Here is a 27,951-nt window from a genome sequence, read left to right as displayed (position 1 = left end):
ATTCGAGCCACAAAAAAATAAGTGAGTCACACAACGAGAGTGGCCCATGAATAAATGCCGACTGCAACACTCAAAATAAGAGGGCAGAGGGTGAATTCAGCCCTTCAAATTGGCCAAATCACCAGGGAAATGAGAGTATAGGGACAACCAATCAGGAGAAAGTCAACTCTGCAGTTGGAGCTAGGACGTATGAGTAGATCAGCAGCATCTGTGGTAGATAAACAATTGGAGATGGATAGAGGGATAGGGAGAAGGGACGACAAAGGGAGTTGAAAGGGACTGCAAAGTGGGCAGGGGAGAAACTGCCAAGAGGAAAAATGGTTTTAAACATTTCAAAGTAGTGTATAAATAAACATTAATCTTGAAGCACTGTTAACTGGATAATTTAATACTGAACAGTTTTGTTTCATAAAGATTTACATTTATGTAGAGCATCTCATATTGAAAATGACGAAGTGCAGACTCCACATTAGGGACAATCATGCAACTGTTTACTATGACCTCACCAGTTTACAGAACATGTTATGTTAGATTTCTGTACATTATGTGCGTCAATTTTTTAAAAACTTGATTTTGTTACTCGCCTATGCCAAATACCTTGTGCCAACTTAAAAACTGTAGAGCTTCAAATTAATGCTTTTGTATGTTGCTAATTTTAATCAAGTCAAGCAGTGATGATTGAATATATTGTTAAATACTTCTAATTCTGCTTCTGTGCAAGTCCAAATGTTTCGAATACAAATAGATAAGGTAATATGACAAGAGCTCATCACCTAATAAATGAGTTGGTGAGAATGAAAAATGGCACCCTGAAATCCAAAAGGTAGCCCTCAAGTCAAGCCCAGAGGAGCTCAAAGAAGAAAACAAAACTATATTTTGACATCTGGCCCACTATTCATGGTATTTGACGTCTGTTTGAGATAGCAGTTACGTATGACTCAAATCATTGTTTTACAAGGAGAAAAAGTGACAAGTTCCTGATTCAGACAACAATCCAACCATTCTTGGTGAATATGTACAAGACAAATAAAGGCAAGAAAAGAACCACCACATATAAATAAAGTAATCTATTCAAAACTTACAACTTTCCACATGAACATTAATTTGCAAAAGGTACCACTTGAACTATTATCTAGCAAGCTACAGCCAATTTTATTGTAAGCTTAATGATGAATCACTACAGGAAATACAATCAGTATCTCAATACCATCTAATCTGATGACAATGAGAAGAATAAAAGGGACACAGTCAGATTTCCGACCACAGGTTTGGCACTCAGTCCTTAAGCTTAAAGCTGGAAGCTAAATATGTAGGATGCTTTTTTTGCTCTCAGAAATAGTTTGAAAGATAGGTGACAGTTAAGAAATAGGACCATGTTGTTGCTTACTTTTCCTCATGATTAGGAAGAGAGAGATTAAACCAAGTGAGGTAGAATTTGTTCTGTGACTCTATGCTTACTTCTTCTCTGCAAGTGAAGGCAAGCTACTAATTAATATCTGACCTTAACTCAGTGTGACAGTCTGCTTCTTAAAAAGAGTGGAAAAGTACACATGCAAAAGACTGGGTACTCAATCTGAATGGCAAGTAGGTATTATCCTAACACACCCAAGGTGGATTATTATATTAGCCATATACTAGGCTATATGATCACAATAATTAACAGAAGATGCACTCACTGGTTATGAAGAAATGTCCAATATTGAACTACTTACTTGCTACCTCTTCGTGGACATTTACAGAAGTTGGGAATATATCAGATGGCGACTGAGTGCTGAGCAAGCCCATTGCATTCTGTTGCTCTGAACATTTGTAGTCAGAGCGAGTATCCTCCCATATAGGTGGCCACTCTCCTCCCTCACTGTTTTCATTTTGGAGACTGAGAGCAAGCAGGTAATCCAGGTTAGAGTTGGCATCCACATGCTCTGGACCTGTAACATCTGCCAAATTATTTCTCTCAGTCCTCACTAGGCTGGCTGCAAAATCAACAGGAAATATGAGTGTTAAAAGCATAATTCAAAGTTTCAACCAGTATTGGTGAGCTGATTTTAACCAAGAAAACACCATGGGTCGACCACAGTGGGATTCAACTTAATACCAGAGGTCTAAATACTGACTAACATGGCAAATTGCAAATGCTGGATGAAGACAGAATCATATTTAGCAATGTCTTTACCCACAATTTAGTTTCAGTCCACCTCAAAACACAAATTCCCATTATAGCAAGGGACAAATATGAATTTACATTTAACCTAATACCAATTAATCAATCCAGCAAAGATAAAATAAAATAGGCATTGAATCCTTCCCTCCCTCCATAAATTAGTCCTTGCCCATTACCAAAAAAGTGTAATGACAGGTATTGCTCTAATTATGATGTCCACAGTTTTAGAATGTTCACGAACTGCCACGAGAATCAGTCATACAGCATGGAAACCAAACTTCCAGTCAAACTAGACCAGAACAACCATGTTCCTAAATCAAACTAGTCCCATTTGCCTGTGTTTGACCCCCATCTCTCCAAACCTTTCCTATTCATATACTTATCCAAATGTCTTTTTAAAGAGTTGTAACTGTATGCGCATCCACCACTTCCTCCAGCAGTTCATTCCACACATCAACCGGTGTAAAAACATTGCCCCTCAGACCCTTTTCAAATCTGTCTCCTCTCACCTTAAAAATACACCCCTAGTTTTGAACTCCCCCAGCCTAGGGAAAAGATGCTTGCTATTCACCTTATCAACACTCCTGATTTTGTAAACCTCTCTGAAGTCACCCCTCAACCTCCTAAACTAGTGAAAAAAAGTCCCAGCCTATTTTTATAACTTAAATCTTCCATTCCTGGCAACATCCTGATAAATCTTTTCTGAACCATCTCCAAGTTAATAATATCCTTCCTGTAGCAGGGGAACCAGAACCAGACAGTACTGCAGAAAAGGCCTCACCAATATCCTATACAACCTCAACATGTCCCAATTTCTACCCTCAATGGTCTGAGCAATGAAGGAAAATATGTCAAACGCCTTCTTAACCACTCTCTCTACAGGTGATGCAACTTTCAAAAAAATTATGTACTGAACTCTCTATCCTCTCAACACTACCCAGAGCTCTACCATTAATTGTATAAGTCGTGCCCTTGTTTGCTTTCCTAAAACGTAATACCTTGCACTTATCCAAATTAAATTCCATCTGCCAATCCTCAAACCCAATTGATTGTCATCTGTTTGTAATCTTAAATAACCTTCTTCTCTGTCCATTATATCACCAATTTTGGTGCCATCCACAAACTTCATAACCATTTCTCAAACGATTTGGATGAGAATTTAGATAAATGACAAACAAAAGTAGAAGTCCAGATTGGCTTTCTTTCCTTAGCACTGAAATGTTTCACTTCAGCCTGTATTTTTCTTCCAGCCATTATAAAACTGAAGATAATGCTGGGTTGAAGATAAATCTACACACTGCAGAATACCACTATTGAAATCCACACATTGCTTATACACCCATTTTCAATTCCATTCAAATATTCTTGTTAAACAGGTGGCAGGATTGGTGCTACTCAACAGTTACCATGTGTAAAGAAATACAGGACAAGAGTTCTTATTATACTTAGTACATCATACCATTTACAAGACCAGAAACATCCTTAAAAGTCTGCCAAGTAATGAGCACTATATATGTACGCACTTCATTTGTTTAATTCCATCACTCTCACCACTGAAGTTGCAGAATCTCTCGTCAAAACATTGAAGTATCAAAGCAGTTACCAGGAGGCCAACAACTGTTGTAGCTGTGCAATCCTGTAGCATAAATTTTGCTCTTTCGCTACTTCTAGCTCCTTCCCCATCTTCAAGCTCACATGTTGATATAACTACTTCCAATTCAAAATATTCTCAGCTTACCTTGATTCTGGTCTCTACCTACGGTCGGCAGATTCCTCCTGTCTGACCCCCTCACTAAACATCCTACTTCTCTGTTCCCATGAACTTTGGCTTCCAACTGTCTAGAAATTCTTGGCCTGACTCTAACACGGTTCTCTTCATCCCGATGAAGGATCCCAAATGGTTGGTTTTCAAACCAAGTCCCAGCATTATCTTCAAAGTGATACACAGATCTAGGTTTGATACGGTTGTTATTCTTTTCCTCCACATCCTTGCCACAGGAGATGTGGTGCACGTGTCTGTCTTTGACCAAAACATTGCGACCACAAGCTGCACAAGGTTCAGTCCTTGATCCACAATAATCAGCATGTTCTTCAGATTTGTTGAATGCCAGCTCCAGTTCACAGAATTGACACTTAACCAGTCGCAAAGGGCATTTGAAATTCTACAAGGCAAAGAGAAAATGAATTAAAATGATCTTAACACCAAGCATGTTTTTCAAAAAGTATTTAGAGCTTCATTGTCTAAGCTGCCAAGTGCATTGCCCACAATATTGATGAATCTTATCAGTTATAGGTTAGACTTCCTGGCTGGATTCAAGCTATTCTCAGGCTGTTAACAGATCAGTCAAGCTCCAATTGCTGTCCAGTGACTGCTATTAGAAAATCACCATACCAAGACCTGGCCTGCCCTTCACGGATCTAAAATAATCTGACTACAACTGAGGCTTGCACAAGATAAGTAATCTATTTGTTCATCTTGGTTTTCCCACTCAATAGAAAATCCACAGATAATTAGCAGAGTACATGGCTCCCTAACTGTAGCTATAGAATCAAAGTAGTCAGAAGAACATTGGCTTTTCAAGGTAAAGGGAGCTGGAACACAGAAGTGAGGGAGCATTATTTCACTTACACAGTTGTTTTAGATGCCATTTGTAGCATAATGTCCAGTTTTGGACAATGCACAGAGTATTAGCCTTTAAGGGTGCAAAGATTTATCAGAATTAATTGGGATTTAAAGGGTTAGGTTGTAGGGACAGCTGGACGTATTTCACATTTAAAATGTCAATCCAATCAGTTTCTTTATGATAAAACTATTGTAATGAACTAATCTATGATCCTTCCTCTAGTTGGCGAATTTAGCGAAGTCAACATAATCTGAAATCAGGAAGTAAGAAATCTGGAATTTTGTCTCCCTAAAATCCTACAGATGCGGGATCAATTGAAAACTTCTCTGATAGCAATAATTTGTGTCAGGCAAAATGCCAAGCAGAACTAAAGATGGGGAATATCTGTTTAAGAACCAACTGTGACCTAATTGAACGTTAAAACAGTCAAGGGACCAATAAATCAAGTCTGCTTTCTATGTTACATCAACATCAGCGTTTAACAGATGGTGCTGCATTAGGCAGACAAACTGGAGGATAAACAAAGACACACACCAACCTCATGTTTTTCCAACTGATTTTTTTCTACCTTCATGTTGCACTTACAGTTGACCTGAAAAACAGGTGGTGATCAATTAAGTCATCAAATATTAGTGCTCATTACTTGTTGCTTACTATCTTTAAGAGCAATCCTCATGTATTTCAATTGCCAAAGCTTAAGGGGTTTGCATTGTATCCTGGCTTAGCTGATCTTATCCAGGAAGGCAAGAAGGATGCAATAAGTGGAGTGCTCCAGACAAGAAATGGAGGTGTCCAAAAGGATTGGACTAAGTAGTCCTAATATTGATCACATCCATGATGATTGTTTGAAAATACGCAAACCGTGGGTACAAATTGGCCAAAACTTAGAATTATGCCTAAATTAAGAATAGTACACCCTGGGTAAGCATTCTCACGACAAGTCCACACCTTTAGGTATATAAAAATAAATGATTTGGGAAAACCCCCATTACTCTTGACCCATACAAAGCAAAAGTCAGGTTTGTGAAAAACTTGGTTACATAGATGAAATACCCTTAACTGCCTTGAGACATGCACAGGACAAAAACCCATTTCGCTTTTAATATCGGTGCTCGAAATGGTATGAATTACCTCCAACTCCACATCTCTAAAGCTGCTCAGGCTGCTGTTGATTCTAAGTGGTTCACATTGGTACCTGATAAGCCATTTTAAAATTAGCCACAATAATTTGTAAACTTGAAAATGTTTCAGCATTGGAAACAAACTCCAAGGACTCCATTATTATCAACTTTTATAATCATACAGCAATTCATCTGGAGAATTTAGACTCCCAGATTCGATCAACATCATGCCTATTTGAAAAAAAAATCAATCTAGCACAAAAGGTTCAGATGTCACTCATTACATTCAATGTTGACCAATTATACAACTTTTTTTTTGCAGTAATAAAACTTAGATTAAGTTTCATCCCTCAGGTACATGCTTTAAGCAACGCAGAACAACAAGTGATAACCAAGTTAAGAGAAGCCACATTTAACTATCTCCTCCAGCCGCATTCCCCCCCACCCCCAACCAAGTCTTGAGACATGACAAAACAGGATAAATGACTTTGTACCATTTCAGTAGTCAATAATAAAATTTTTCTGATTTTTCTGTTCAATCAACCCCTTGACACTCTTGGAAATAATTGTACTTAAAACACATCGATGGCAGAGTGTTGTTTGACATACTTAACTAGTGAAGCAGCCTTCTTTGTAGCTAGCAATAGGAATGATCCCTCAACTAATTTTGCTCTGGTAATAAACATACAAACATTTATATTTTAGCTTTTAATGACACAAAGATAGATAATTATCCTGCACCACAAAGGTAGTTTTTAGTGTTTTCTTCTAATTCCTTTGTCAACAAGAAAATGGGAAGAAGAGGAATGGAAAAGGATCAAAGCCTTGGAAATCATTTGATTGGTTAAGCAGTTTGGACTACATTCACTGGAGATTTGGAGGCGGGGGGGAAAGAGGTGGAGTAGAAGAGTTGTAATCTCACAGAAACCTATCAAATTCTAACAAGACCAAACAGGGTAAATGCAGGATATTCTCAATGACACGCAAGTCCAGAACCAGTCGAAGGATATGGAGCAGGCTATTTAGGACTGAGAGGAGGAGGAGGAATTTCTTCATCCAGAGACGGGTTAACCTGTGACGATTTCTGCCACAGAAAATGGTAGAGGTCAAAACACTGAATTGTTTCAATAAGGAGTTAGACACATTTCTTAAGGCTAAAGGAATCAAGATGTATGGAGAAAAAGCAGGAACAGTTAGATAACTAGCCACGATCAAGGATGGCAAAGCAGACTCGAAGGGCCAAATGGTCCACTCCTGCTCAAAATGTTTCTGTTTCTTAAATTGGGGGAAAAAGAAAGAGCTGTGATACAATAGTGAGGTGGCCTACCAGCACTACTTTAGATTACATGAAAACATCACCTTTGACTGAGGCACACAAGGACAGCCAAGACTGATGAAACAATACATTAGCATACACCATATATATATAGAAACTACGAAGAAATATTAGTCAAGAGAGAATGACATACAAGTGTAAATATTTACCATAACACTATCATTCTACTGAACTTACCAATGCATGCTCTGTTTCAAAGTGTTCTTCCATCTCAGATTTAGGAAAGGGTTCATGACAATACCTGCAAAGATCAATGTTTCTTCTACAGTGGATTTCATGAATGGTGAAGTTAGTTGCAGGAATGTCTCGTTGGCTGAAAGTAAAACAGAGGACATGCTAATGATGTAAACCCGGCAATTAAGAGGAGATAGTATCAGTTCCACTTGTACATCTAAATTGAAGGTACATAGCTGTCAACAAAACATCAAGCAACACCATTTAAACAAACACCCCAAATGTCATAATTACAGCAAATAGTGTCTTTGTCAATTAAGCGAAACAGACCAGGTGATCCTTAATCAACCACCTCTTTCACAAACTAACACCTTCAATACTGCTTGCTCCTGTCTTCCTCACCGATTGTGCGCATGCACATGTGTTGAGAAGACAGCAAATCTTCACTTCATTATCCATCTGCACAGTCGGTATTCATATGAACCCATGATATGGTGGAGTAACCACAAAATCACAACACACACACACACCTTTCAAGCACCTAGTTGTATTTCACCCAAGAAATGCTGGATGGCGAACAAGAGTATTCCTATACCTAAACTTTTCCTCAAGAATGCTGAACCCAATTTCATGAAGATAACAAACCTATCCAACTAAGACATGTGTGATGGAAAGTCCTATATTGGAACATATGTTGCTTTCAGAAGGTGGGCAGTATCAACAAAGTTTCAGCACAGCAAGAGACTCAAAGTTGCCCAATAAGCAATGAAATCAACATAATCTTTAAAATATTATCAGATTGCACCATGTCACCTATTAACAATTGCTCATCATATGAGAGATAATATCATGCTCACTTTTGGCGGGGGTGTGTGGCGGCAACAAATAGTATGCAATTTGGCTTTCATAGTAATTATAAAGTGATTGAGAGCGCTAAAGTTTGGCAGTAGTGCCGTGGGAAATGGTCGTGAAGCGGCACTTTCACTTGGATAGTAAACTTGGAGTTTGTATTTTTAAGGATCACAAATAGTCCTCTGGCAGTCCTCATTCAAAACCATTTCCAGCGGTTGCTGTCCTCTTTTCTGTACCTTTACTCTGTAAAACTTCAAATGTCTTTCCATTTGCATAGTTGAATGCTCATGAATCCAGTCAAACTCTGTTCCAAACTTACTGTTAATATTTGGAGGCAGAGTCCAAGTGAATCCTAGAATCTTATTGCAATGGCAAGTGAGCTTCCAAATAACTCTGAAGATTTCACCCCAAGACTTGAATTTGGCTGCTAGAAAATGCAAGTTATAAAAATAAATGCCTCATTGTATTAGCTAAGACTACAAGAAATTTATGGAGATCACTACAGTAATTCCTTTTAATACAACTTTTGTTATCCTTTCCAAATTAATAAGGCTAGAATTAAACCAATTTGTAATAACCAAAAATAACAGGCTACAAACTAGTTACATATGATAGTGTATCAATTGTTTGAGAATACTGAATGCTTTCAATTTACATCTTCCCATTTTTTCTAAAGTGTTATTCCTCACAATGTACACAATTCACAATCAAGAGAGAAAAAAAATGAACAAATAGGTGATTCGAGACAGAAAATGGTGAAAATAAATCACGGGGACAGCCAGACACTAGGAGACTATTTGCATTCAGGCAATCTTTACACCCTGGGAAAATAGGGTGAAATCCAGCTTCCAATGTTCTGTAAATTCCACAGAGTGGAAATGGACCTTTTCCTTCTGTGCCAATACTATGACTTTAAATGGTAGCAATTACTATGGCAAAGTATCACATTTCTAAATTCCAAAATACTCTACCACAGCACTTTTGTCACTTGTGCATTTTGCTTCTGTTGATTTTTTTTTAAATCTAAAAATTTATTTTATAAGAAACAACTGGTATCATAAGTGGAGTGTACAATCTGGTTGGAGGTCTGAGTGAACCGGTTCCATGTTTACAAACTATTAGTTTCTAGACATTGGTCATGAATTGACTAATCTAATGTACTCACTAGTCTTGGCAATAACTACCACTGTTCTTTTCTACTTCCTTTAAACAAGTCAAAAAACTGAGGCAACCCAAAGACATTACCATAACTCAAATCTCCAACTAGGTTTCATTATTAATGAAAACTGTAAAAATAAGGTCTTTCATAGATACATGCAGAATATACTGTATAAGCATCTTACTTTATGGAAGGTTTGTTGTCAAGCTCTGACTCAGTGTACGACAGCAGGACGAGGGGGAACAATTGCACTCCTGTGTGACCTTAGCAAGAATATGGTCATTTCTTGAAACAGGTGGTGTTGACACGGAATACGGGAAGGTTTGATTTGATTGATTATGCTGTTTTGTTTCACAGTGAAAATACAAAGCAGCATCACTGATCCAGTGAAACCTAGCTTCATGAGACAATGTGAAAATAATTAGCACATTATACTTCATGGACCCTTTTAAACAAGAAAACTAATTCTTATCCTTCTGTTAAAGGGAAAAGATTTTCAATCGCCAGCTTCTACCCTTCCAGCCTTTTTACAGGATTTCACACCACCTCACTGAATCTTCTTGTATAAGACGACATTTCTCAAAATGGCTTATTAATTGCACTGATTGACTTCTTGTCTAATATCCAGCCCTATCTGCACTACAATTTCACCCATTCACACAAGACAGACCAAAGTCATACTTTCATTGCTATCAACTCAGCACCATCTATACAGCCTGTTCATGCAATACCACAGATTGAATCTTGACATTCTTTTGAACACAGTTTATAATTTTATTATATTCCATCATAACAGGCCTACCTCTTTCGCCAAAGCCCAACATACTATGTACCCCAGACAATCAATCAATTGCCAGAACCTTGATTTGCATCTGTTATTTCTTGATCCAAAGTTACCTGAGAGCCACCATCTTTCAGAATCTTTAACTCATCTAAACTGGTGATGTATCATACTCTATCCCATATCAGCTCTTGCATTCACTGATAGGTGATAGATTCAGAGGCTATAGGGTAACATCTCTAATTTAAATCTCTCATCTGAGTACTTGATTCCACTCTCATCCTAACTCTCCCAAATGTCTCCAGCCTCATTATCTTCTTTCATCAACACCTTTACGCATCCTCCACATCTCTCACTTAATGGCAAACTACTATTCCTTCAAACATGGATGGCACAATGGCTCAGCAGTTAGCACTGCTGCCTCATAGCAACAATGCACCAGCTTGATTCCACCCTCAGGCTCCTGTGTGTGGAGTTTGCTAACCCTCTCAGTCTGTGTGGGTTTCCTCCAGCTTCTTTGCAGAGTCCAAAAACATGCGAGTTAGGTGGATTGGCCATGAACAAAGCCTGAATACAGGGATTGGGTCTGGAGGAGATGCTCTTCCTAGGGTTGGTGTGAATTCAATGGGCTGAATGGCCTTACTTTAAGGATTTCACACTTGAAGGATTCTGTAATTCTATGGTCCTCAACACAAATTCTCTAGCTAAATCTCTACCTCCTCTCTTTTAAGAACACTCCTTGAAGACAACCTCTGATCCAGCCTTTAGTTACTTCTTCTAGTATTTCCTACCAAAACTTATTCCCAATTATTCATGAGTAATGCTTTTGCTTTTCTATATTATTGGGACTTAATTACCATATCTATAAAGAAACTTCGAGAGATGCAAATCAACACTTGAATAACCTTATGAATCATTAAGATAACATTCGCTCTCAAAACACATTTCATTAACAAATTCATACCACAACTCTGAGACACAATATTGGTCATATGTTGTTCTTAAACGGTCTGATGAAATTCTCAAATTCCTTCCCAGCTTCCCATGAGCTGCACCCCGAAACCAGCTTGGAGACAGACCTAAACCAAAGTAGCTTTTGAAACAGGTACTTCAGAAGTTTAATCAAGATAAGGACAACAAAGTTAGTCCCTTACCAGTTAGCACAGAGTCTAGTTTCCTCAGCCTGATCTTCAGACATCTTTACTCTTCTTCAAAACCTACAAAGCAAAATAGTGAGTATCTCAGATCTTATTGCTTGAAAAGATAAGTATGAAGAGGCAAAAAGAAAACTCAAGCCAACATCCAATGAAAAGATAGGCAGGGCAGATCACAGCTTTTTGGAACACTGACTTTTAACTCCAATTTCTCCTTTCACCACCAGCATTATTTTCCGACCAAAAGAATAACTCCAAACAATAAAAAATCCTGAGTGCAGAAACCCATGAGTGGCTGATCTCTTAAACTTTGGGTGTTTTCCCACAGTGTATTCGTCAATTTTGCTAACAGGAAGGTGACACATTGCCTTAGCTCTATCCAATGCTGCCTCAGAGTGGAGGAGGCATAAAATCCTGTACAGTACAAGATAACCATTGGCACAAATCCACACCCTGTGAGTGTATATAACAAGCACTTTATCATTTTAACAAGCTGTGACACATGCCAGCAAACAATCTAACCATAATCCTGTTCAGCTCAAACTTGTTGAAAAATCCATCACCATGCTTAAGAATCAAAGCAAGTGATTGAGAAATTCACAGATTAAATTTTGTATGCACTACATACATTATAGCCACCCTCAGAACTTATGGCTAGATCCAACAATTCTACCTAACCAGCAGCTGGATGTTGATTCAGCACAGCTACTATTCTAGTTAGCTTCAACTACATTTGCTTATCATTCACTGACTAAAACTAACTACCTTTATTACAGTAGCAGTGACATTCACCATTAACTACTTTGCGGCCAAAGAAAGACTGGTGGAGATACTTTACCAGTTAGCACTTTTCTAATCAGTCACAGTGACCCTCAAGTTAATAAAATTAGCTCAACTTGCAGAATCAAAAGTTCTGCTTTCAGTTTCTTTTTACTGCAAATTCAGTCCAACTTTCTGGCTCTATTCCAGGATCACTGATTCACAGTCCAACAGCCATCACATTTCAAAAGCACAGCCCAAGAAAAAGCAAATATAAGGCATCTGCTTTAATAATACTTAAAAGGATTACCAAGAGCTAGAACTTTAAAATCATCAATATTTTAAAGCAATTTACTTGATAAGGATCATGTCTAGTAGACAAAAAGACTGCTTAAGTTTCATATATCTCTAAAGTCTTCAAAGAAAGCACCTTGCTATAGTATATAGTTTTAATCCTGTAAGCCATTACATTTTGTAATCTAATTAAAGGTAATATTCTTCCATTCGAGAGAATTACCAGGTCAAAAGAAACAAACCAAGACACCAAAAGTTTCTACTAATTTGTGTCAATGTCTTTGAAAATTGCAAGTAAACAATGATATAATTGATTTCACTTCCCACATAAGTTGTTGGCCACACACAGAGGGAAAAAGAAAGAAATTAATAAGGTGGTCTTCATCTTAGTCTTTTTATTTTTGATGAATCAAGCCCCGACTGTACATTTTATTCTGTATTGGTACAGGCTCATGACACATTAAGAACAAACATCAAGCTCCTCTGATGGATGGACAACAGACAAAATGAGCTATTAAGACCCCATTTAGATCTCAGCTTTGTGCTGAGTTTAGTGCACATAGTTGTGACACAAAGGCATGAAAATCAAAGTGAACAGCTCCCAAGAGTAAAACTAGTTTCAATGAAAAAAATGTGAACAACCCTTTTTCTTGAATTTGCATTAAAAATGTTACTTCATGCTTGGGCGCAGGTGGTTAAGCAATATTGCTCCAAAATCATGAACAAATGGACTCAACGAAGGATGGCTAAGAGGCCACCATCAGTAACCAAGTTACCAGCAAATGAATGACCCCAAAGTTCCAAAGAATTAATGGGACTCAAACTTTAGATCCATTTCTCTCCCCACAGATGCTGCAAGCTCCCCTCGCACTGACTTTTTTTTTCAAATCTCTAGCATGTGTAGTATTTTGCTTTTAACTGAATGTGAGGATTTTTTGTCTTGACAGCCACGTTACCCAGCTGTGCTGCCACTTGTACATTCCCCACTGACCATTTACCAGCTGTTGCGTTGGTGAATCCAGAACAGATCCAATTTAAAATGCACCATGAATAGAATAATTGTAATTTACAAGCAGCTTAGCTTAAATATACTTCAGTCAGTACTAAATCAACTATTCACAAGTGGTATATTAAAAATAAAATTGGGACTTAGGCATTTTCACTGATTGTAGAAAAGACAGTGGAAGCAATCAGGCAACATATTTAGGAAGAAATGATTAGATTAGATTACTCAGTGTGGAAACAGACCCTTCGGCCCAACAAGTCCACACTGACCCGCCGAAGCACAACCCACCCAGACCCATTCCCCTACATTTACCCCTTCACTTTACACTATGGGCAATTTAGCATGGCCAATTCACCTGACCTGCACATCTTTGGACTGTGGAAGGAAACCGGAACACCCGGAAGAAACCCACGCAGACACTGGGGGAATGTGCAAACTCCACACACAGTCGCCTGAGGCAGGAATCGAACCTGGGTCTCTGGCGCGGTTATATCACTAGATGAGCAATCCAGAACCCCAGCCTAACATTGTGGGAATTGGGGTTCAAATCCCAAAGTCTGGAATATAAAGTGAGCCCAGGAGCAACATTTCACCCACTGTTGATTGCTTAAAATGCAAGTGCTTTTACCACTGTCCTCAAACAGAACTAAAAGTGCCATCCTCACCTGAAATGGCCTTGTAATCATGAAACACAGCAATGTGGTTGCCAGTTAGCTGCCCTCTAAAGTATCAGGAATGGGCACTAAATATTGGCATAACCAGCAATGCCCACATTGCACAAACAAATAAAAAAGGTTGCCTTCCTGTTCTACAGTTTCTTCCTGAAATGCACTTACTTCCATGTTCAGGTCGTCATAACTAAATGTTAAATAGTACATGATGAGAGGCTCTAAATCTCATTGTTTGAATTTGCATCGAAAATACATTTCTTTAGATGCTGAAAGATGGTCTATAAAGATCCAGTGGATCTAATTAAGCCACTTTATAAATTGATTATTCTCCTGGACACAACATTTTAAACATTTACTGAATGCAGCAAGTTTACAGCAAAAAGGAGAATGGAAGCTTCACAAAGGCACTCAATTTCTATTAAACTGCCAGAGAGAATTGTAACATAAAAGGTCTATGGTTTCAACCACAGTTAAGCGAAACTGGACAACTATTAGAGAATAAAACAGTATAGATAAAGGAGGAACAACAAGGATGAAGCTACTTTTGAAAAAACGTAGCAGGCTCAATGAGCCAAATAAGCTCCTCTTTCGCTACATTGCTCCACAAATCAATAGCAGTTATGCAAAACTGCACTGAATTGTCACAGAACCAGACAATTCTACCAAAAAGGGATGGAGCAATCAAAAATTTCTGGCAGTGGTCCTGACAGTGGAAATCCAAAATAAGCAGTTGCAAAACAATAACCAACTTGCTAGAAAACAACACCAACTGCAGCATAAAGTCAGTTGTAAGAAAGATTGCCCTTCAGACCCAATAGCTGCAAAACAATGAACAAGCAATATTTAACATTAATAGAAGGTCCAAGGAAGTGACCAAGGCGCCATTCCTGTAGTTCCCCAATTACGTCACTTTGAACCATCCTATAAATGGATCCCTTGTTACGTCACTACGGGAACCATTCATTGGACAACAGGGAAGCCGCTTTCAAAGAAAAATAACTTAAAATAAGACCCTCGACTTGGCAAATGAAAAACAAGTTTTTTTTTGTCAATTAACTTTTCCGGTTTTTTTTTGAGGGGGAGTTAAACTGAGCCTCAACGTTCACTTTCACAAGGGCAGGAGGGCAGTCACCACAAATCCCTTCAACAGAGGGTTTCATTCGTAAGGATTTTCAAACGGAATTAAAGTGAATTATCTTTGTTTTATATATGTATATTCGCTCTTGTCTCTGTGAACAGACAGTTGTTTCCTCCTTTGGGCGGAAACGGCCGCCGTCACCACCCCCACTCACCGTCCTTGGCTGAAGTAGCTCCTCAAACACTCCAATGAGTCTAAAGAGGGGAAGGTAATGGGGAAAAAATTGCCCAGAACACCCGATAAGACTACCCCAATTCCCTTCCGTCAAGCAGCAGTGCTGTCAGCAACATTCCTCTCACTGATGGGATGCCGGCTCTCGGCTGTTTATTCACCTCAGCAACAAACCCGGCCGCAAACACCGCCTGAGGCACCGCCCCTCTGCCCGCTGCTCGTTGGCCCAACCGGCGGCCGGTCTCGACAGGGGATAGGTTCGACCGCGCGTCGGTCACGATGACGCAGATATTCTCTCCCCCGCCCCAAACCGCAGCGCCCGGTTCGCCAACACAGCTCTTGTCAGGTCAAGAGGGTAGTGTATCCAGCGATCTCCGCCCAACTCAGTACTGACCTCCTGAGACTGGGAGGTCTCACTGGTAGTCACAAGCAGAAGTATTGCTGGAAATAAGAAAATAAAATTGCTATAAATTCTTAGCAGGCGTAGCAAAAGAAGCAGAGTGGGCATCAAACATTGTGGGCGGCACGGTGGCACAGTGGTTAGCACTGCTGCCTCGCAGCGCCGGAGACCCGGGTTCAATTCCCGCCTCAGGCGACCGACTGTGTGGAGTTTGCACGTTCTCCCCGTGTCTGCGTGGGTTTCCTCCGGGTGCTCTGGTTTCCTCCCACAGTCCAAAGATGTGCAGGTCAGGTGAATTGGCCACGCTAAATTGCCCGTAGTGTTAGGTAAGGGGTAGATGTAGATGTAGATGTAGGGGTATGGGTGGGTTACGCTTCGGCGGGGCGGTGTGGACTTGTTGGGCCGGAGGGCCTGTTTCCACACTGTAAGTAATCTAATCTAATCTATCTTCCTCCAGTAAACGTCTCAAGTCATTGACTTTTCCTTTAGAGGCAAGTTCTTCTATTAAGACCAGAGAATGAAAATTAGTAAATTATAAATAATGTGAAACATACAAAATAGAAATTACTGGAGAAACTCAACAGGTCTGGCAGTATCTTTAGAAAAAGAAACAGAGTAAAATGTAAAGTTGCCATAGCCCTACCAGACTATCAGGCTAATCTCTCATTAGAACCACCTGGTGGTGGTTTAACCTGAGGGCCACCAGACTTCACGTGAGGGGAGAAGTTGAGAAGAAGAGTTCTTTATGGTTGTTATGAAGATGTGTACTGTACTGTACCTTTAAGAAAGTTAAAAGCTGGCAGAACTACCTGACAGCACCAAGTGTTCTAAACAATATACAATGTAATCTTTTGGTCCAGCAGCTAGTGTAGCTGGTTGCCTGGAGACAAAAACAAATTTGAATTAGGCCAATCAGTTTAAATTATTTCCCAAAAAATACCAAATTCCAATCAAGTTTTGAATTTAGTATATTGACAATATACTAACTTCAGCCAGGGCAGGAACTGAAACCTCATAGTTGGCATCACTTTACATCACAAACCAATTGTCCAGCCATATAAGCTAACCAACACCCACAAACAGTGTACTATCTCAATTTTAGTGTTTGAGGTGGTTGCCATACTAATTTGCTTTTAGAGTGGAGGTGTTATATAGTCAGACCAAATCAACACCAAGGTGAAGTAGATATTAGAAGATAGAGTCAATATTTTGAGTCCAAACACCTTTCTTCAGATTCTTCTGTTTCTTCTTTTCTCTCTCAACAGATGATGCCATATCTGCTCCAGCAATTTCTGCTTTTGTGTGTTTCAGATCTTCAGGATCCACAGTTATTTGTTTACTTTATTATATACAAATTGTGAGTCGCTAAGTGATATCATTTCAGATTTTGCCTGGGACCAGAATGACTATCTACTATTGTAAGGCCATTCAGCAACTTTACCCTGTGATCATGTTTGGTTCCCCATTTTTCACATACTCCAGACTTATTTTTCCAGTCTCAACAACAAAAACTTCACAGAATCATCGTATTGTTACAGCCATTCAGTGGATCGTGCTTGCACTGGCTTTGGATTAGATTACTTACAGCATGGAAGCAGGCCCTTCAGCCCAACAAGTCCACACCGACCCTCCAAATAGCAATCCACCCAGACTTATTCCCCCACATTTACCCCTTCATCTAACACTACGGGCAATTCATTCCTGAAGAAGGGCTTATGCCCAAAACGTCGATTCTCCTGCTCCTTGGATGCTGCCTGACCTGTTGTGCTTTTTCAGCAACACAGTTTCAGCTCTGATCTCCAGCATCTGCAGTCCTCACTTTCTCCTACGGGCAATTTAGCATGGCCAATTCACCTAACCTGCACATCTTTGGACTGTGGGAGGAAACCGGAGCACCTCCACCACACAGACACAGGGAGAATGTGCAAAGTCCACACAGACAGTTGCCTGAGGCGGGAATTGAACCCGGGTCTCTGGCTCTGTGAGGCAGCAGTGCTAATCACTGTGCCACCGTACCGCCCACAAATGAATGTGTGGCTTATTAAATGAATATCATATCATTTCCTAGTGCCAATCACCTGTTTTTTTTCCCCCTTGCACAGTATTTTTATCCAAATAATTATCAAAAGTCTTCCTGGATGCCTTAATTGAACCAGCCTCTACCACACTTGCAGGAAGGGCTATACATACCCGAGTGTATTCATTAAGCTAACTACTCACTGAGTGAAAACATTTTTCCATATTTATTTTAACTGATCACTTTAAATTTTGTTCCTTTTACAAGCAGAATGTCTCTTCTCACCTACTCTATCCAGTCATCTCAGGATTTATAAATCCTCTATCAATTATCATCTTGACCTTCTCTTCAAGTAGATCAACCCCAACTTCTTCAACCTAACCTCATACCTGGAACCATTCTTGTAAAAGACTTCTGCACTTTCTCCAATGCATTCATATCCTTCCTATCATGTGATATCCAGAGATGTGCACAATGAGAGTCAACCAAATTGCTTTGGGTCTGAAGTCACAAATAGACCAGCAGTTTTTCTTCCCTAAAAAGCTTTTGCTTCCAGATTTCTAACTGAATTCAAATTCCGCCATCTGCTGTCATGGGATTGAACCCAAGTCCTGGGAACATTACTCGAGTCTCTATATTACTTTCTGCTAAGCCATCATCTCCCCACTGTACTTCTATAATACTAGGAGAAAGTGAGGACTACAAATGCTGGAAATCAGAGTCAAGAGTGTGGTGCTGGAAAAGCACAGCAGGTCAGGCAGCATTGGAGGAGTAGAAGAATCGAAGTTTTGGGCGTAAGCCCTTCATCAGGAATGGATGGATTAGCATTCCTGATGAAAGGCTTATGCCCAAAACGTCGATTCTCCTGCTCCTCGGATGCTACCTGACCTGCTGTGCTTTTCCAGCACCACACTCTCCACTATTCTATAATACCCCAAAATAACAAGCGCTTTCAAGAAAAATTCAACCCTAAACCATATAAAGAGACATTTGAACAAATAACTAAAAGCTTAGTCAAAGAAGTAGGATTTCAATAGCATCTCATTGCAAAGGGGAGAGAGTTGATAAGAGAAGATGGAAATGTTTGGGTCAAGAATAAGCATCTGAAATGTGTAAAATTCAGTCATGTCTCTGTTGGCTCCCTCACATTGATTTTTGAGCCAAACAGGAATATTAGCATTGCAGTTCCAACATGGAAAACATCACGGTCTCATTCCTTCAGCCCTTAGCATTCACCTGCTCACATGCAAAATGTCCCTTGTGATATGGTATCTATCAATGGGACAGCATGGTGGCTCAGTGGTTAGCACTGGGCCCAGGTTCGATTCCACCCTCAGGCAACTGTCTGTGAAATTTTAACATTCTCCCCATGTCTGCATGGGTTTCTTGTGGGTGCTCCAGTTTCCTCCCACAGTCCAAAGATATGCAAGTTAGGTAGATTGTCCATGCTAAATTACCCCATTGTGTTCAGGGATGTATAAGTTAGGTGTGTTAGATGTGGGAAATGCATGGGAATCAATGGATATCAAGGGCAAACTCGCCTCTGGTTGGAGTTACACTTGACACATAGGAAGATGGTCATAGTTGTTGGAGGTCAGTCATTTCACCTCCAGGACATCCGTGCAGGAGTTCATCAAGATAGTGTCCTCGACCCAACCATTTTCAGCTGCTTAATCAACTACCTACCTTCCATCATAAGGTCAGAAGTGGGAATGTTCGCCAATGATTATACAATGTTCAGCACCATTCGCAACTCCTCAAATACTGAAGCATATTCAAAAGCCATAAGATCCAGGCTTGGGCTCATAAGTGGCAAGTCATATTTGTGCCACACAAACGCAAGGCTATGACCATCACAAATAAGAGACAATTCCCCACCATCAACATCCTGGTGGTTATCATTGACCAGAAATTCAACTTGACTCACCACAAAAACACAGTTGCTACAAGAACAGATAAGAAGCTAGGAATACTGTGGCGACTAACTCATTTCCTGACTCCTCAAAGCTTGTCCACTATTTACAAGGCACAAGTTAGGCGTGTGATGGAACACTCCCTACTTGCCTGGATGAGTGCAGCCCCAACAACACTCAAGAAACTTGACACCATCCCAGACAAAGCAATCCATTTGATTGGCACTGCATCCATAAGCTTCGACTCCCACCATCACCAATGCTCAGTGGCAGCAGTGTGGACTATCTACAAGACGCACTGCAGAAATTCACCAAAGATTCTCTGACAACACCTTCCAAACCTATGACCACCTTCAACTAGAAGGACAAGGGCAGCAGATATATGGGAACACCATCACCTTCAAGTTCCCTTCCAAGTCACTCACCATTCTGACTGGAAATATATCATGATTCCTTCGCTGTCACTGGGTCAAAGTCCTGGAATTCCGTCCCTCATGCCATTCTGGGTCAACCCACAGCAGGTGGATTGCAGCAGTTCAAGAATGCGGCACAGTGGCACAGCGGTTAGCACTGCTGCCTCACAGCACCAGAGACCTGGGTTCAATTCCCGACTCAGGCGACTGACTGTGTGGAGTTTGCACATTCTCCCCATGTCTGCGTGGGTTTCCTCCGGGTGCTCCGGTTTCCTCCCACAGTCCATAGATGTGCAGGTTAGGTGAATTGGTCATGCTAAATTGCCTGTAGTGTTAGGTAAAGGGGTAAATGTAGGGGAATGGGTGGGTTGCGCTTTGGCGGGTCGGTGTGGACTTGTTGGGCCAAAGGGCCTGTTTCCACACTGTAAGTAATCTAATCTAATCTAATCTAATCTAATCTAATGCAGCTCATCACCACCTTGTCAAGGGCAACTGGGGACAGGCAATAAATGGTGGCCAGCCAGCCATGCCACATCCCACAAAATGAATAAATTTTTACAAACCTGATATTGGGAATGGTATTATAACTTTAAGTGAGGGAAAGAAGAAACAGAGAGGTTTAGAATTAAGAACATTAGAAATTGTAGCCTGCTCAAAGTTTGGGAGAAGATTTGTAGCTCGGGTGCTTGTTGTGGTTCTGTTCGCCGAGCTGGGAATTTGTGTTGCAGACGTTTCGTCCTCTGTCTAGGTGATATCCTCAGTGCTTGGGAGCCTCCTGTGAAGTGTTTCTGTGATGTTACCTCCAGCATTTATAGTGATTTGTATCTGCCGCTTCCGGTTGTCAACGTTCCTGTTTTTCCCTCATAACTCTTGACTTCCTTGTCAATCAAAAATCAGTCTTCTTCAGCCTTGAATATATTCAATGACCTTCCTCCACTACTTGCTGAGGAGTACAATTCCAAATACCAATGATCCACTGAGAAAATAATTTCCTTCTTGTTTCCATATTATTTTGAAACTTTGGCCGCTGTCAATTCAGATCCAGTCAGTGAATAAAGGAGAAAGACCTTACTTCGTGGTTGAAGTTTATTAACTATTCAGTCTTATAGCTCCTTCCACACCCCAGTCCCACCTTTCCTTTTTAATTTTTTGTTTATTTAACCCATTTCTCCTAATCATGAGCTGCCAGAGGAAGGGGTGGAGGCTGGTACAATTGCAAAATTTAAGAGGCATTTGGATGGGTTATATGAATAGGAAGGATTTGGAGGGATATGGGCCAGGTGCTGGCAGGTGGGACTAGATTTGGTTGGGATATGTGGTCAGCATGGATGGGTTGGACCAAAGGATCTGTTTCCATGCTGTACATCTTTATGACTCTATGACTCTAATCCATCTGTTCAGAGATGTTGTTATATACCTCTGGAGAGGTGGGACTTGAAGCTGAGTCTCTTGGTCCAGGAGCAGAGACACCAGACACATTGTGCCACCAGAGGGCCCCTCCAGTTAACCTTTTCTCTCCACAGCTAATTATATAATCAATTTACCCGATAAACCTGCTTAACTGCTTATTATGTTAACAGATTCCCTTTTTCTCTTTAAATAAATGTTTTGAAGACATAAAAACAATCCTTTATCTCAAGAAAATTTAACAAAATAATTTTCATATTCTATGCTACTTTATAAAACAGCCAATCTGTAACAAAATTATTTGTTTCCATATTACTTATGATACAAACAACCTTTAGTATTCCCTCTTCTTTCTTTAAACACAAACAAATGTTTAATGACGAAACAAACCAAACAAAATATTTGCTTTTCATGTTCTTATAATTCTTCCTTGCTTCAAGGATCTTCAATAATATTTTTGGAGCATTCATCTTTTTTTGTGAAACAATCTGACAACTGGCAATTTGAGTGAACTCTTTTTTTTAACATTTCTTTTATGCTAGTAAGGCCAATTCTCAATCTTTTTTTAGCTATATACTTTGTCAGATGTACCTTTCCCCAAAGAGAATGGTTATCAATATAACATTCTATTAGCAAATGTTTTCACACTGCCTTGTATAGTAGTGCCAATGTTTCACCTGCTGAGGAACTTCTAACTATTTTTTTATTATTTTTTTCCCATTAAGAATATGAGAAACTCCACCATATTCAAATAATGATTCAGAAGAATGGCACATTAAGCAAAGCTAAAAAGGATTTGGTGATATCTTCTGGGTCACACAAGGTTGTAAATGAATGGATATTTTCTATATTTAATTTGTATAACGTTGTATTTACTGTCGGGATTTTCTCAACAACAACATGTTTTATCATAGTATTCTGTAAACACAGAATGTGTAAATAAGTTAATTGTCCAATCAAACTTCTTAATTGGTCTGCTTCTTCCCTCAATGCAGAGCAATTTTTCTCTGTAGACTTGACCCATTTTATTCGGATGCATTTAATGCTTTCCAAATAAGATTTGATCCAAATATTCTCCTGACGTATTCTGCATAATGTCCAACACAAAAGACCCCGATTCAGACTTCTAATATCAACTTCTTCTAATTTCCCATCTTATTTTATCTGTTACACATTGCACCAATTCCATCGAAATTCTGCACAGAAAATCGTAATTGTGATTCATAGATACTAGTTTCTCTTTTGATACCAGTGGGACACTGTTAAATCTGCCTTATGTTGAATGTAACTTGCTTTCAGCAATCAGACTGAATGTTTCTACCTAAATCACATTTTTTCAATTTCCATAGCTTCCCTTCTTTATCACCTGCTACATTAAGTGGTTCCATACCTTTGAAATTTTTCACTCTGCAATAATGCAGCTTTTATACCAATGGAAGTATTTGCCCAGGATTATGTTGCTAAAAGAATTATGAAGATCTTCAAGATTATATTTCCTGCAGTTAAGGGAATCTACTCCAACATCTTCATCACCAAGTTTTTCTTTAAACCCCATAGACACCAGTCTGGCTTTAGTCTTGTAGGTTTCACTAGGGAGTATTCTTACTGTAAGGTAAAAACAATGACTGCAGATGCTAAAAATCAAATACTGGATTAGTGGTGCTGGAAGAGCACAGCAGTTCAGGCAGCATCCAACGAGCAGCGAAATCAACGTTTCAGGCAAAAGCCCTTCATCAGGAATAAAGGCAGTGAAACGTTGATTTCGCTGCTCGTTGGATGCTGCCTGAACTGCTGTGCTCTTCCAGCACCACTAATCCAGTATTCTTACTGTACATATCCAACAGTATGATAAAGGTAGTTATCTGATACCTCATTTTATGTACCATATTTTTACCAGCACTTTAATTCCCCTTTGGCATCCTTTATCAACATATTCTAATTTGTTTGTAACCACTAAAACATCTTGATCATAAGGTCTTACCTTCTCACAGCATTCCCAACTTGTCAAAGTACAACCTCTATTCAACCTCCTATCTTGTTCTGAACTACCACTATAAGATTTTTCCCTCCTATGATCAGAATTCCTTTCAGAAGTTTAATTTTTTTTTCCTCAGGTCATGTTCACTTCCAGGTCCACTTTCAGAATTTGTATTTTTACCTTGTTTGCCAATCCATGGATCATATGCCTCATCTTGTACCTTTAACCAATGTTTGTAGTTCCTGGTAGCTTTCCCTGCTAAGCTGTAATAGTGGCATTCCTCCAGTCACTGGTCCCTTTTGGCATATATGCCACTTTGGTGCCAATTTTCAGTTGTTGTTCTTTGAGACAAATGGTCTTGTCCTGCATCTCTCATCATGTTTTCTATGTACAATCAGCCTTTCATCTGCTCCCCATAACAGTCCAATGTATGTGTATACAAATTTCATGGTGCCTCATAGAATCATGGAGTCATACAGGAAGGAAACAGATCCTTCAGTCCAATCAGACCATGACAACCATAATCCCAAACTAAACTAGTCCTACCTACATGTGCCTGGACCATAATCCTCCAAACCTTTCCTATTCATGTACTTATCCAAATGTCTTTTAAACATTGTAACTGTACCTACAGTCACCAATTCCTCTATAAGTTCATTCCATACATGAACCACTCTCTGTGTAAAAAGGTTGCCCTTTTAAACAGGTTGTCCTTTTTAAATCTTTCTCCTTTCATCTTAAAATTATGCTCCCCTAGTCCTAAAGCTCAGATCCGAGGAGAAAGATACCTCCCATTAATCTTGTCTATACCCCTCATAATTTTGTAAACTTCCATAAGGTCACTTCTCAATCTCCCATGCTCCAATGAAAGAAAACCCAGCTCATCCACACTCTAATTATAACTCCTACCTTCCATATGGCAACACCCTGGTAAATCTCATCTGAATCCTCTCCTGCTTCATAATATCCTTCATATAATGGAGTCTGAGATCAATTCAAGAAGATATTTGCATCATCACCAAGAGTTATTGTTTCCACCTTCAAAACAGCTCCTAAATTCATCCCTGCCTCAGCTCATAATTGGTGAAACAGTCATTCAGTCCATTGTTACCTCTGGACCCTTGTCCATATATCAGCGTGACACCAGATTATAAACTCCACACATTTAGTTTGTTCAAGGTTCTTCTCTCCTCCTGGTTTGCATATCCAGACAATTCCCATTCCCTGATCATCCACACAAACATATTCTCTTCTAAATTCTCAATTTTAAATTCTACTCTTTTAGATCATAGATCATCAAATCCCTACAGTGTGGAAACAGACCATTTGGCCCAACATGTCCACACAGACCCTCTGAAGAGTAACCCATCCAGACCTATTCCTCTACTCTATTACTCTACATTTCCCCTGACTAATACACCTAACCTACACATCACTGAACATTATGGGCAACTTAGCATGGCCAATTCACCTAACCTGCACATCTTTGGACTGTGGGGGGCAACCAAAGCACCCGGAGGAAACCCATGCAGAGACGGAGAGAATGTGCAAACTCCACACAGACAGTCGTCCATGGCTGGAATCACACCCAGGTCCTTCGCGCTGTGAGGCAGCAGTGCTAACCACTGAGCTTCAAAATGTTCGAAGGTCATCCATTTATTTCTTTGTTTTCTTGGATTGGGGTAAATCTTGTTTTATAAAATCTCCATAAAAGTTTTTGGTGTTGTGCTGTAGATGTTATCAGCTGGTATAATGGTGAAATAAGTCACAGATTGCATCTATGACTTGTTCTCTCAGTATGTAATTCATGGCCTTTGGTTGCCAGACTCTAAAAGTGTTTTTCTATGATTACTCTACCCCAACTTCCACTCTTTCTACCTTTGTCTTTTGTAATATATCATGTCCACTTGGTGAAAATTGATTTCTAAGACATTAAGGCCTGTCAAATTTGCCCTGAAACATCAATCTTAATGAATGTCCTTCTCCCTGCCTGCAAGGCTTTCTTCAGGTACTCAGAAAGAAAGCATGAATTAATTAATTAATTAATTAACTAATCAATCAATCAATTAATTAATTAATTATTGTCACTTGCATTTTACAGTGAATAAAACAGTAAAATATGGTGAAAAGCTTCAAAAGTCACCACAATTGGGATTGTATTCGTTGGAGTTTAGAAAATTAAGGGGAGATCTAATAGAGACGTACAAAATAATACATGGCTTTGAAAAGGTGGATGCTAGAAAATTGTTTCTGTTAGGCGAGGAGACTAGGACCCGTGGACACAGCCTTAGAATTAGAGGGGGTCATTTCAGAACAGAAATGCGGAGACATTTCTTCAGCCAGAGAGTGGTGGGCCTGTGGAATTCATTGCCACGGAGTGCAGTGGAAGCCGGGACGCTAAATGTCTTCAAGGCCGAGATTGATAGGTTCTTGTTGTCTAGAGGAATTAAGGGCTACGGGGAGAACGCTGGCAAGTGGAGCTGAAATGCGCATCAGCCATGATTGAATGGCGGAGTGGACTCGATGGGCCGAATGGCCTTACTTCCACTCCTATGTCTTATGGTCTTATGGTCTTAATCCGGCACCATTTTGAATAGTTTAAAAATAAAAAGGATAAGAGATGTAACTGAAATAAAATTGTTTAAGAATAAAAAATAGAACTCATTACACTTTCTTCCACAAGCTGGGGATACCCATCCATTACAAAAGAAATTTTTGGATTGCCGCCCACAAAAAATCAACTCAATGTGTATCGTATGCCCAACCTCCTGCAATAAATATACCAGGGCAGATTTTCATTTACAATTTGGTTGGTCTGCAAGGATTTTAAAAAGCATTACATCTATTACCACATGATTTCTTTCACACACACCATTACTAAAGGGATATTTTGCTACAATTTTCATGACCACAATGCCCATGTTTTTACACCTCGTCCTAAATTCATCATTGGCAAGTTCCCTGCCATTATAAGTTAGGAATTTAACTGGTACCTGCCCTCTGTTCCCCATTCATTTTTTTCCACCTTATACCTTATACACTTTTACTCTTTTCTCTTTATTATATATTATTGTAGACTGACCAAATCTAGTTGGCATCTGCCAACTGCAAATTGAAAACATACATCTCCTTACCCCATACCTTTAAATCCAATACTTCAACTTTATTAAGGTCTCTTGCTGAAGGGAGACACGTTATGGGCCATGGTATTTTACGCATATTACATTTATTGTTGATCCCTTCCATACATGTAAACTACTCATTCCTTACTCCTGCATTCTTTAGTTGAATTTTTAACCTGTGAGAAAATGGATGGGCAGACTGCTGATATAATTTAAAGATAATTTAACTTTTTGCCTTGAAGTTCTTATGTCCTGATGCTAATAACTGCCTAATATTTTGATCAGAGAAGTTGTGTCTTGTTAAAAGGAATAAAATGATGTCTATATTGTGAGAACTGTAAACTTGCAAAAAACTTTCTAAAAACAATGACCTTGTCATGTTTCATGTCCAGGTAAATATCAGCCTTTTTTCATTGGTGGACTGCTCAAGAAATAAGGGTATTGCACTTGACATTATGTCTGTGCTGATATAGTGGTTTACCCTATAAACTTGTTTTTAGTGCTTTCAGTATGTTGTCATCCCGAAACCTAAAATATGCAAAACTCTGAAATTCCTTGGCCTTACTTTGGTAGTTATTATTTAAAGCTAGACAGTCTGTGAGTGCGCATCCACTATCCATCACAGAGCAATTTAATGTGCCTGGTATAAAACCATTTAATCAGGAACGGAAACTTCTTTCACTGGTACAATTACTCAGCCTGATCAAGATCACAATATTTATCCTTCTGAAACTTCTATGTTGTCTGTAATTTTGAAAAGCTTGATATTTCATTTTATTCCATAACAATATTTTAAGTCACATTTAAAACACCTGTTAACCATATGCCAGGTATTTCCAGAAGTCATTCTTCAATTATAGTTATCTAATTCCTGTTGCCACACCTTTTAGATTAGATTAGATTAGATTAGATTAGATTAGATTAGATTACTTACAGTGTGGAAACAGGCCCTTCGGCCCAACAAGTCCACACCGACCCGCCGAAGCGCAACCCACCCGTTCCCCTACATTTACCCCTTTACCTAACACTACGGGCAATTTAGCATGGCCAATTCACCTGACCTGCACATCTTTGGACTGTGGGAGGAAACCGGAGCACCCGGAGGAAACCCACGCAGACACAGGGAGAACGTGCAAACTCCACACAGTCAGTCGCCTGAGTCGGGAATTGAACCCAGGTCCCTGGCGCTGTGAGGCAGCAGTGCTAACCACTGTGCCACCGTGCCACCTTCACGACTTTTAGTCTTGATTGCCCTTTAGTATTGACACTTTTGATCTGAATCTGGGTGATCTTGCATTGC

At 39.6% G+C, this 27,951-nt stretch overlaps 1 protein-coding gene across 9 annotated transcripts in view; it reads right to left on the bottom strand.

Moving 5' to 3' along the window:
• The window catches only part of LOC140488147 (TRAF-type zinc finger domain-containing protein 1-like), a 58,964-nt gene that overhangs the window by 22,777 nt on the left and 8,236 nt on the right, over positions 1 to 27,951 (bottom strand). For 2 of the 9 annotated variants that reach the window (XM_072587971.1, XM_072587977.1), the window contains exons 1-6: positions 15,385 to 15,612; positions 11,363 to 11,425; positions 7,420 to 7,555; positions 5,324 to 5,377; positions 3,900 to 4,323; positions 1,713 to 1,973 (exon numbers count right to left, since the gene is read on the bottom strand). In XM_072587971.1, the coding sequence (XP_072444072.1) occupies positions 1,713 to 1,973; positions 3,900 to 4,323; positions 5,324 to 5,377; positions 7,420 to 7,555; positions 11,363 to 11,406 (919 nt within the window). In that variant the 5' untranslated portion in view covers positions 11,407 to 11,425; positions 15,385 to 15,612. Of the gene's footprint in view, positions 1 to 1,712; positions 1,974 to 3,899; positions 4,324 to 5,323; positions 5,378 to 7,419; positions 7,556 to 8,587; positions 8,696 to 9,611; positions 9,825 to 11,362; positions 11,426 to 14,086; positions 14,219 to 14,257; positions 14,884 to 14,940; positions 14,962 to 15,384; positions 15,651 to 27,951 lie in introns of those variants that run through there. The other 7 variants (XM_072587978.1, XM_072587972.1, XM_072587973.1 and 4 more) reach the window with 7 other exon arrangements.

Source organism: Chiloscyllium punctatum, chromosome 17 (assembly GCF_047496795.1).
Source record: "Chiloscyllium punctatum isolate Juve2018m chromosome 17, sChiPun1.3, whole genome shotgun sequence".
NCBI lineage: Eukaryota > Metazoa > Chordata > Chondrichthyes > Orectolobiformes > Hemiscylliidae > Chiloscyllium > Chiloscyllium punctatum.
This window is presented reverse-complemented; position numbering and strand designations above follow the sequence as displayed.